Source organism: Mustelus asterias, unplaced genomic scaffold (assembly GCF_964213995.1).
Source record: "Mustelus asterias unplaced genomic scaffold, sMusAst1.hap1.1 HAP1_SCAFFOLD_1449, whole genome shotgun sequence".
Classification (NCBI taxonomy): Eukaryota; Metazoa; Chordata; class Chondrichthyes; order Carcharhiniformes; family Triakidae; genus Mustelus; species Mustelus asterias.
In genome coordinates, this window is record NW_027591394.1 from 13,582 (window position 1) to 25,667 (window position 12,086).

Below are 12,086 nucleotides of genomic sequence, written 5' to 3' on the forward strand. Positions count from 1 at the left end.
AGCTGGAATACTGTGTGCAGTATTGGTCCCCTTATATGAGGAAGGATATATTGGCATTGGAGGGAGTGCAGAGAAGGTTCACCAGGTTGATACCGGAGATGAGGGGTTTGGATTATGAGGAGAGGCTGAGGAGATTGGGTTTGTACTCGTTGGAGTTTAGAAGGATGAGGGGGGATCTTATGGAGACTTATAAGATAATGCGGGGGCTGGATAGGGTGGAGGCGGAGAGATTCTTTCCACTTAGTAAGGAAGTTAAAACTAGAGGACACAGCCTCAAAATAAAGGGGGGTCGGTTTAAGACAAAGTTGAGGAGGAACTTCTTCTCCCAGAGGGTGGTGAATCTCTGGAATTCTCTGCCCACTGAGGTGGTGGAGGCTACCTCGCTGAATATGTTTAAAGCGCGGATGGATGGATTCCTGATCGGTAAGGGAATTAAGGGTTATGGGGATCAGGCGGGTAAGTGGTACTGATCCACGTCAGATCAGCCATGATCTTATTGAATGGCGGGGCAGGCTCGAGGGGCTAGATGGCCTACTCCTGCTCCTATTTCTTATGTTCTTATGTTCTTATTCCCATTGCATCTGCTTCCTTTGTCCTTCTAGGTGGTGGAGGTGGTGGGTGAGGAAGGGGCTGTCGGAGAGGCCTTGGCTGAGATGCTGCAGTGCATCCTGTAGATGGTCCACCCTGCGGCCTTGGTGAAGGGAGTGGAACCTGAAGCCACTTGGCGTGTTGTTTTCTCTCAAGTTAATCCATTTTTTCGGAACTCCTTCATCATTCACTAAAGTACCAGACAGAGGGATAGGTTCGTATTGTGTGATGATGCACAGCATGCGTTTTACATATTGGATCATGGGATGTAAGTGTCAATGTCTGCGCCACATTTATTGTCCAACCCCAATTACACTTGAGAAGATTGGGTTGGGGGATGGTGGTGGCAGTTCTTCTTGAACCCCTGCACTCCATCAGGTGCAGGAACAACCCTCGTGCTGTTAGAGTGGGAGTTCCAGGATTCTGACTGAGTGATGATAGAGTTCCAAATCATGATGCTGAGAGGCTTGAACAGGAGCTTGCAGGCTTTGTTGTTCTTAAGCATCTCCTGTCCTTGTGCTCCTAGATAGTGGCGGCCATGTGTTTGGAAGGTGCTGTCGAAGGAGCCTTAGCGAGTTACTGCAGTGTATCTTGTAGATGGTACACAGCTGCCACTATGCCTGAGGGTATTTCTTTATTCATTTGTGGGACATGGGCGTCGCCGGCTGGATCAGCATTTATTGCCCATCCCTAGTTGCCCTTGGAGGGCAGTTGAGAGTCAACCACATTGCTGTGGCTCTGAAGTCACACGTAGGCCTGACCGGGTAAGGACGGCAGATTTCCTTCCCTACAGGACATTAGTGAACCAGATGGGTTTTTCCAACAATGGTTTCATGGTCATCAGTAGATTATTAATTCCAGATTTTTATTTTGTTGAATTCAAATTCCACCATCTGCCGTGGCGGGATTCAAACCCGGGTCCCCCAGAACATTAGCTGAGTTTCTGGATTAATAGTCTGGCGATAATACCACAAGGCCACTGCCTGGTTATAAGAAATTAATGTTTCACATATTGGACGGGGCGATTGTAAACGGGTTGAGTTCCCGAAACACTGAAAACAAGGTCTTGGAACCAAGAGCAGTTTATTCACTAGCTTAGCAGCTGCTTCATTCTTGTACTCTGCCCACACTCCCGGGGTGAACTCCCACACTCCACCTCAGGCCACCAATCCGTTCTGGAGGATACTCCATAAGACATAGGAGCAGAATTAGGCCACTCGGCCCATCGAGTCTGCTCTGTCATTCAATCATGGCTGCTTTTTTTTCTCATCCTCATTCTCCTGCCTTTTCCCCATAACCCCTGATCCCCTTATTCATCAAGAACCTATCTACTTCTGTCTTAAAGACACTCAATGACCTGGCCTCCACAGTCTTCTGCGGCAAAGAGTTCCGCAGATTCACCACTCTCTGGCTGAAGAAATTCCTCTTCATCTCTGTTTTAAAGGATCGTCCCTTTAGCCAGAGGTTGTGCCCTCTGGTTCTAGTTTTTCCTACTAGTGGAAACATCCTCTCCACGTCCACTCTATCCAGGCCACGCAGTATCCTGTAAGTTTCAATAAGACCCCCCCTCATTCTTCTAAACTCCAACGAGTACAGACCCAGAGTCCTCAACCGTTCCTCATATGACAAGCTCTTCATTCCAGGGATCATTCTTGTGAACTTCCCCTGGATCCTTTCCAAGGCCAGCACATCCTTCCTTAGATTTGGGACCCAAAACTGCTCACAATATTCCAAATGGGGTCTGACCAGAGCCTTATACAGCCTCTGCTCTTGTATTCTAGCCCTCTCGACATGAATGCTAACTTTGCATTTGGCCTCCTAACTGCCGACTGAACCTGCACGTTAACCTTCAGAGAATCTTGAACAATGACTCCCAAGTCCCTTTGTGTTTCTGATTTCCTAAACATTTTCCCATTTCGAAAATAGTTTATGTCTCCATTCCTCCTTCCAAAGTGTATAACCTCACATTTTTCCACATTGTATTCCATCTGCCACTTCTTTGCCCACTCTCCTAACCTGTCCAAGTCCTTCTGCAGCCCCCCCTGCTTCCTCAATACTACCTGTCCCTCTACATATCTTTGTATCATCTGCAAACTTAGCAACAGTGCCTTCAGTTCCTTCCTCCAAATTGTTAATGTATGTTGCGAAATATACATTTAACCATTTTGGTTAACATAATGAATTGTCGGGTGGGAGGACATCATGTGGTCATAACTGGGCTGAGTGACCAGCTCCTGTGCTGTACACTCAATGAAATTCTATCTGAACAGGAGCAGAAGATATCTCCTCAGAAATGATCTTGTGAGTAGCACGTTGTCCATTGGAACAATAAAACCCTGAATATAGAGATGGTGGGCACACGATTAGCTTCCAGCAACTGATTCTGGAGGATATTAGACCTGGAGGCCTGAGGCCTACTCGGCCTCTGAGACACTCCGCAGCGCAATACAGCATTACTTTTCACACTGGGCTTCCTGCAACTCAGAGTCTCCTCAATGTGATCACAGGAGGTACTGAATAGATCCACAAATTCATCATTTGTAAACCTTCATCAGATCCCCGTACTGGCCCACATCACATTATTTCAGTTGCTGCAAACTAATAAGAAAATGGTATCTGCAAAAGACGTCTCTCTTTTGAATAGGCCTCCAAAAGTTAGAAATAAAGAGTCCCTCAGAGGAACCAACTAGTGCAACTCTGGGGGTGGTCTGCATCAAGCTTGTCTTCATTACCACTGCTCAGTGTCCAAATCAGGTCTTGTGGTACATTTTAGTGCTGTTTTGAGGTACAGACATTTTCAGAGTTTGTACTTGTGAAGAGGATTAAAGATCCAACAGTATTACCAATCAATGGAGCCTGTCCTTGGACATTCTGATTGGTTCCTGGGTCCCCAATCCCCTTCCTGTGCTGATTGGAATCCAATTGGACAAGGCAGTTGCCTGATTGGTTAACAAGAGTGTTTGGCCATCGTTGGTGATGTCATTTCCTGTTTGATACAATTACTCTGTGGTCCTGGAGTATAAATCCAAGTCCTTTGGGTGGGAGTTTTTCGGTTTTGTTGGTGTTTGTCTTCAATTTGGGAACAGAAGCTCACAGTCACAAAATGGACTCCCAGATTTCCCAAAACTATCACCAGGATTGTGAAGCTGGTGTCAACAAGCAGATTAACCTGGAGCTCACTGCCTCCTATCTCTATCTTTCTTTGGTGAGTCTTGTCTCAAAATCTATTCTGGTAAATCGAATCCTTTCCCCATTTCAACCTAACTTGCCTGTTTTATTAAGTTTTATTACTGTTATAACTAAATATCAGTTTAACCCAATTTTGGTGGTAATTTTACTGTTGGAGTGAGACCTGTTGATGTCCAATGTTGTGCTCAATTATACAGTGTTCCTGGAGTTATTGGGTCCTTCTACCTTGGACTCTAGGCCTGGGATTTGGTATTGGATATAGTGTAGATGTATTCTGGGATCTGCTTAACACTTTGCATATAAACAGCTTACAGACTCTGCACAGAGAAAATGCTGGGAAATCTCAGCAAGGGTCATCCAGACTGAATGTTGACTCTTTTCTTCCTCCACAGATGCTGTCAGACCTGCTGAGATTTTCCAGCACTTCCTGTTTTTGTTTCAGATTCCAGCATCTGCAGTATTTTAACTTAATGTTGTTCCTAGCCACCATTCCACCCTTTGCACATGGACTGGTAGTACATCTACACACATTAGCAAGTTCCAAATGTTAGTTCCTGTACAACATTAATCTTTGAATATTTATTCCCAGTATGTGACTGACTTTTAGTGCCCATCACATCAATTGCCACAACTGAGTAAACTTCCTAAATAACCTGGAGAGCTGGTCAGTCACCTGTAGACTGGACAAGGGAGTCACTTTCCTGATTAGACCAGTTGTATTTAATTAAATTCAGTTTTTTACCCTTCCAGATGTTTTCAATGCATGTGTTCTCTGGGGTTACAGACCTGTAACTACTTTAGAACATCAATGTGTTGCTACATTTAAAGATACTCTAATGGAAATTGGTTCTTGGAAAGAAATGACAGCAATTAATTGTCACCTTGTCCTAATATAATTCCCACTTTCAGGTGTGTAATATTGCCAATTCATCCTCTTCCTTTTAGATTTTTCTAGTCAGTTGTGTGCTAGTTACTGTCTCAATGCTCTGTGCATTGGGAAACACCATCTCGTTTTCCGACTGGAAATGGGAATCTTCACTCAGTTCACTGAACTTGTGCTGCTGTTGGATTATCCTTTATTTCCCTTTATCTGGCTAAGCTTCACAATTGGAAACTAAATATGCAGGCTGTAGACTCTTCAATATTCCAAAGGGAGGCAATTTTAATGTGACTTCATTGACTAAAAAGATGGAAGAGATTAGAATTGACCGTGTTGTGTTTAATGGAATTGGGATTGTTCTCTTTCAGACGTCTTTCTTTGACCGGGATGATGTCGCCCTCGACAATTTCTCCCACTTCTTCAAACATCAGTCCCAGGAGAAGCGGGAACATGCGGAGAAGCTGATTAAATTCCAGAATAAACGTGGAGGCCGCATCCTCCTCCAGGATGTGAAGGTGGGAATTGGGGGGGAAACTGGCTGCTTTAATGTGGCTTCAATTTGTTACATTGCCAGAATTTCAACAAGGGGGTTTGAAGTGTTTCTATTGCTTGACTTCAAATCCCATCAAATGATGACCACCAATTTGACCTTGCTTTGCAAGGAGAGCTGGAGATGACTCCTTGTACACATGGGTGTTTCAATTGTGTCCTGTAGCCCTGCACAAAACTAGGAAATTGTTGACCTGATCCTAAACTCCTTCCTTCTCTCGGTCCAAATGGACAAGCTGAAATAACTGGCCTGTCTTTCTCCATTGTAGAAGCCAGAGAGGGATGAGTGGGGCAACAGTCTACAGGCAATGCAAGTTGCCCTGGATCTGGAGAAGAATGTGAACCAGAGTCTCCTGGATCTACACCAACTCGCCGCCACCCAGACTGACCCTCATGTAAGCTTCACTTCATCGTAACTCTGATCTCCGGTAGGCTTTGTGATATCAGTTCAAAGACAATCAAACAATACAATGTGACCGGTTAGACCAAACACTGCATTGTCCTGAATCCCCACATCCCAGTGTGGGCATGGATGTGACATGAGCGGCATTGCAATTTACCCTGCAACTGGCTAACATCTGCAAAAATAGGAACCTGCATGTCAATTTTAATAGTGACCCTATTGATAGCACAGACACTATTGGAATGTTCTGGATTATAATTTGAATTTAAAAGCCTACTATCTGCTGTCGGACTTCAGAGTAAATATTAAACTGAGGCCCTGGGCCAAATTTTACAGCCTTGTTAGTTTTGAAACTGTACAGCAGTTAGCACTGCTGCATCTCAGTGCTAGGGACCCAGGTTTGAATCCAGCCTTGGGTCACTTTGTGGTGTTTGCACATTCTCCCCATGTCTGAGTGGGTTTCCTCCCACAGTCAGAAAGATGTGCATTGACCCAAACAGGTGCTGGAATGTGGTGACTCGGGGAATTTCACTCACTTCATTGCAGTGTTAATGTAAGTCTTAATTGTGACAGATAAATAAAATCTCACCTGAATTCAACAGACTCTTCCATGGTCTGCCCCATCCTCCCCCCCCCCCCCCCCCCCCCAGGTGGGTGTGTGATGCGCGATATAACACACGGGAGGCATGATGTACTCGGGAAATAAAGGCTTTTATTGCCAACAATAACAGAGCTACTATATACAGTATACGATCCCAGACTAAAGGGTCACCAGGCAGAGCAGTGACCTTTATACCTCTCCCAGGAGGCGGAGCTGACTAGGGTGTACCATAAGGACTATAAACAGGTGGAACAGCCCAACCCTAACCCCAACAGTAACATATATACAGACTCATAGTACTGGCCAGACCATGGCTCAGCACTACCTGGTGGGAACCAACAATGGTTCACCACAGTGTGAAAGATGAGTCTGTTATTGAATGTTGTCCTGGCCAATATCTAACCCTTGATCAACAATTGTCTGTCATTTATCACATAGTCTGGCAGTGGGAGCTTGCTGGGCACATCCCCTTTCCTGCCCCCTGCAGAGTATCCCAAACAGACTATTGAGGTATCAGTAAGATTATATTGGTTATGTACCAACCTCTTTCCATCTCCCTACACAAAGGAGGAGCATGGAGAGAATTGGCTGTAGACTAATTGTGGTGAACCATAGTTGGTTACCACTGAGTGCTGAGCCATGGATGGTCAGCACTATGGGTGTTTGTAGATATGTTACTGTAGTTACTGTTGGTGTTAGGGTTGGGCTGTTCTACCTGTTATTGTTCTGTGGTACACTCCAGTTGGCTCCGCCTACCAGGGGAAGTATAAAGGTCACTGCACTGCCTGGTGACCCTTTAGTCTGGGATTGTATTGTATATAGTGTGCTCCATTCTTGTCAGTAATAAAAGCCTTTATTTCCCGGGTACAATCTAGCCTCCCGAGTGATTTAATCGCGCATCACTAATCTTATTTTTGACACTCCCTTTCTTCCTCTTCCAGCTGTGTGACTTTCTGGAGACTCACTGTCTGGATGAGCAGGTCAAGACCATCAAGCAACTTGGCGACCACATCACCAACTTGAAGCGTCTGGGAGCCCCTGAGAATGGGATGGGAGAGTACCTGTTTGACAAGCTCTCACTGGAGGAGAGCACTTAATGTGACATCTGGGATGCTATTTCTTTCCCCGGGAAGGGGAAAAATGAGTGAGGAATTGAAATAAATATCTGTTACTGATCTTGCTGCCTACTGCCCATCATTCAGATACTTGCTGTAATTTACACCCTTGAGCTAATGGTAGCTTACCAGTCACAATATTGATTGGACTGTGATATTTCCCAGGACCCTCCTTCACATCGGGGGAGGGTGTTGCATGATGGAGAATTCTGTTCCAGGAGCTCAAGTCATTAAGAACTATCAAGTAATGGGTTAAGGGATGCTATTCTGGCCTCCAGTGGCAATTTAGTGAGGAAGGAGTGTGGAAGACTTCTCCACTAATCTTCTGTGTAGTCTTCTAAGAATGCAAGTTCTTTTCCCACCCCAGACTCGTATATTGTCATTTAGCATTGAGTTTTTTGATTAGGGGAATGGAAGATTTAGAACCACTCATCTGCTCTAGTTCTGTAAGTTCCCATCTTTGTCTTGTCATCTTTCTATCTGGGAACTTTTTATTCATTTGAGATGCTGGTGTTTCTGGCTGGCCAGCATTTATTGCCCATCCCCAGGAGGGCAGTTGAGTCAACCACATTGCTGTGGCTCTGGAGTCACATGTAGGCCAGACCAGGTAAGGACAGCATATTTCCTTCCCTAAAGGGATGTTAGTGAACCAGATGGGCTTTTCTGACAATGGTCATCAGTAGATTAATTCCAATTCCGCTGTGGTGGGATTTGAACACGGGTCCCCCAGAACAATATCCTGGTACTCTGGATTACAAGTCCAGTGACAGTACCATTATGGCACCACAAGCATTGGCCAAACCTGGAGTGGGCACCACAAACCTTGACTGCTGTTAGTTCACTGACTGGCGGTTGAGCCTTACCTCATTACACATTATACTCGTGTCTTGTTAATGGTGGAAGGACTCTGGGGAGTCGGGAGGTGAGTCACTCGGGTATACCTATAGTCAACCTGCTTTTGGGACCATTGGGTAGTATTTTCTGGCTGTGCTCACCCCAAGACTGGAAAATCCCACCTGAAGTCAACCGACCTTTGCAGGGTCCATGTCCCACCTGCTACGATTCCTGTGGTAGGCAGGATGGGAAAATTCCACCCACTGTTTGTGACTGGAGAAATCTAAATAGATTCTCTTTATTGTATAATACTTTAAATCCATGTTGCTGTTCATTGCAGATATCTCAATTCGACAATACAGAATTAGTGTTGATTTGCTATCGAGACAATAGTGTAAAAGAACAGTCTTTGCAAATCTCCCAGCCCATGACATTGAAACTGCAGAAAGGCCCTGAGCCCTAGTGTCAAGGTACAAGAGACACACAGATCATCCCTCTGCAAAGCAGTTCCACTGGATAATTTCAATCAAAAAACACAGATCATAATGACACAGGAACTCTATGTTGCCTCACAGCACCAGGGACCCAGGTGCAATTCCAGTCTCGGGTGACATGCACCTTCTCCCCATGCCTGTGTAGGTTTGCCCAGGTTTCCTCCTACACGCCAAAGATGTGCAGGTTAGGGGAGTTGGCCATGCTAAATTGTCTTAGATGTGTAGATTAGATGGATTGGCCACACTAAACCGTGCAAGGTTACATTGGTAGGGTAGAGGGCTGGGCCTGGGTACGATGTTCTTTTGGCGAGTCGGTGCAGACTAATTGGGCCAAATAGCCCTCTGCAATGTAGGGATTCTTTGCCTCAGAGTGGAGGTGGGGGTCACTGAATATTTTTAAGGCGGAGGTAGATTCTTAAGCAAGTGAATCACATTATTGGGAATATAGAACTCAACACACAGATGGCAAAGCCATGATATTGAATGGTTGAGCAAGCTTGAGGGGCCGAATGGCTTATTTCTGCTCCTGTTTTGTATATGCTTGTATAAAAGTAGGGAAGTCTTGCTATGACTGTACAGGACATTGCTAAGACCACATCAGGAGTGCCTGTACATTTTTGGTCTCACTGAAGGAATGGCATAGTTGCATTGGAAGCAGTTCAGAGAAGGTTCACTGGGCTGAACTCCTGTGATTAAAGGGGGTTTGTCTTGAGGAAAGGTTGGGCCTACACTCATTGTAGTTTTAGAAGGCGAGGTGATCTTATTTAAATATAAGGTCCTATGGTTTGGTGTGGATACTGAGACAATGTTTCCTCATGGGGGAGTCTGGAACTAAGGGGCAGAGTTTAAAGCTAAAGGGTCTCTTTAAGACTATAAAGAGGAGGAATGTTTTTCTGAGGGTTGTTTAGTATTTGGAATTCTCTTCCACAGAGAAGTGGAGGATGGGTCATTGAATATATTCAAGGCTCAGTTAGATATGTGATTGACAAGGGAGTCCAGGATTAAGGGGGACAGGTGGAGTCAAGGCCACCTCTGATCAGATCAGCCATGATCCTATTGAATGGCAGAGAAGGCTCTAGGGGCCGAATGGCCTACTGCTGCTGCTAACCTTTACGATTGAATGCTCTAATATCTCAGCTGAAGGGGGGATAAAACTTGAGAATTTTGTTTAAAATGCAGGATTAGCAGGGCAGCACAGTAGTTAGCACTGCTGCTTCACAGCGCCAGGGACCCAGGTTCGATTCCTGACTTGGGTCACTGTCTGTGTGGAGTTTGCACATTCTCTGTGTGGGTTTCCTCCGGGTGCTCTGGTTTCCTCCCACAGTCCAAAGATGTGCAGGTTAGGTGGATTGGCCATGCCAAATTGCTTCTTTGTGTCAGGGGGACTAGCTAGGGTAAATGTATGGGGCCTGGGTGGGATTGTGGTCAGTGCAGACTCGGTGGGCCAAATGGCCTCCTTCTGCACTGTAGGAGTCTATGATAAGAGCCGGGTGGGAGGATGAACCAGGTAGCTCAAAAGTTGGCACAGACCCGATGGGCTGAATGGCCTTGTCCTGTGCTGCGAACAACCTCTTTTCTAGTTGGTTTTCTTCAAAAGCGCACTTATCTTGTCTCTGTTTTAGAATCCTGTACATGATACAATTATAGGCAAAGGGTGCCTGTCTGAGAGAACGTGATCTTTGGAAACCTCTGTTTGACCTGATGGATTGATCTGTGGAAGGAGGGGTGAGGTGGCTGGATGATTGGTCATGTACGATTTTAGATCTCCGGCACACGCCCACTCTTCACATCTTCAGAAGGAGTCACCGTGCTAACAACCGCCATTTAACTTGCTCTCGACACCCCTGTTCACATTACTCAGTATCAATAAACAGTGTGTTGATAACATCTGCTGGATTACGTAAAAGGAGTCATTGAACTTTGACATGAAGGTTGGGGTAACCAGGCCAAGGCCGGTGGACCCAGGTCAGGGCTCGGTGTTGGCGTAAGTCTGGCTTTCTCCCAGCGAGTCGTCGCAATGTGGGCTCCCATCCGGTATCTTGTGCAAGATCTCTACACAAGGTCCAGTTTTGCGGCGTTGAGGTGCCATCTTTCGTAGAGCCCCAGAATCCCTGCAGTGCAGAAGGAGGCCATTTGGCCCATTGAGTCTGCACCGACCACAATCCCACCCAGACCTTATCCCCGTAACCCCATGCATTTACCTTAGCTAGTCCCCCTGACACTAAGGGGCATTTTAGCATAGCCAATCCACCTAACCTGCACGTCTTTGGACTGGGGAGGTCCCATCTGCCTTTGCAGGTGGGTGTAAAAGATCCCACAGCACTGTTTCAAAGGAGGGCGGGTGGGGGGAGGGGGCAATTCTGCCCACTCTCCTGGTCAATCTTTATCCCTCAATCAGCCTCACACAAAAAAACAAACAGATGATCTGTTGGTTATCGCATTCCTGTTAGTGGGAGCTGGCAATGTACAGCCATTTACCCATCATCCCCATGTCTGTCAACACACAGAGGCGCCAGTCTCCATTTTCGAATCCTCATGCCATTTTTGAATGGCCAATCTCCTCTCCTGACCGATCTCCTCCCCTCCGAACCCTCTGCCTTCCCCCAAATCTGGCGTGTTGGCTCACACCTAAACTTTTATCTTTCCTACATTGGTAACCGAGCCTTGGATGGTCAAGTCCTCAAGCAATTCCCTCTTCAAACCTCTCTGGCAATCTTCCCCTCTTCTTATCTTGCATAAAGCTGATCTTTCTCTTCACCCTATCCGTGACTGCAACACTACACTCTGCACCCTCTCCTTTCCTTCTCCCCTATGTACTCTATGAACGGTATGCTTTGTCAGTATAACGCGCAAGAAACAATACTTTTCACTGTATCCCAATACACGTGACTACAATAAATCAAATCAAACCTCTTTGTCTGGTTGTGGCACATTGGTTAGCACTGCTGCCTCACAGCGCCCGGAATCTGGGTTCAATTCCAGCCTTGTCTGTGTGGAGTTTGCACGTTCTCCCTGTGGGTTTCCTCCAGGTGCTCCGGTTTCCTCTCTCAGTCCAAAGATGCGCGGGTTAGGTTGATTGACCCTAGTGTCAGGGGGATTAGCGGGGTAAATATGTGAGATTACGGGAAAAGGGCTTGGGTGGGATTGTGATCGATGGGCTGAATGGCCTCCTTCTGCACTGTAGGGACTCTATGTCTAAACCCTCGGTAAATTGCCCTTGCGTGGCTTGGTGTAAAGTCTTGTTTTGATCTCGCCTGAGGAGCAGTTTGGATTATTGAAACTAGATTAACGCATATTTCGTGTACGAAGCACCTCGGACTATTCCACGATAATCCAAGTGCTACGTGGATGTGAGTGATTATTGCGGGACTTCCTACAATTCCGACTGTGGGTACATCGCGAAGGTAGTTCATTGGTCGCAAAGCACTGAGGG

General features: G+C 46.0%; 1 protein-coding gene across 1 annotated transcript; it reads left to right on the forward strand.

Moving 5' to 3' along the window:
• The first annotated feature begins 3,691 nt into the window (after positions 1 to 3,691).
• LOC144488303 (ferritin, heavy subunit-like) lies at positions 3,692 to 7,307 on the forward strand. Its single transcript, XM_078206348.1, has 4 exons — positions 3,692 to 3,793; positions 5,026 to 5,172; positions 5,476 to 5,601; positions 7,152 to 7,307. The coding sequence occupies exons 1-4, from the start codon at positions 3,692 to 3,694 to the stop codon at positions 7,305 to 7,307; spliced, it is 531 nt and encodes a 176-aa protein (XP_078062474.1).
• The last annotated feature ends 4,779 nt before the right edge of the window (positions 7,308 to 12,086 follow it).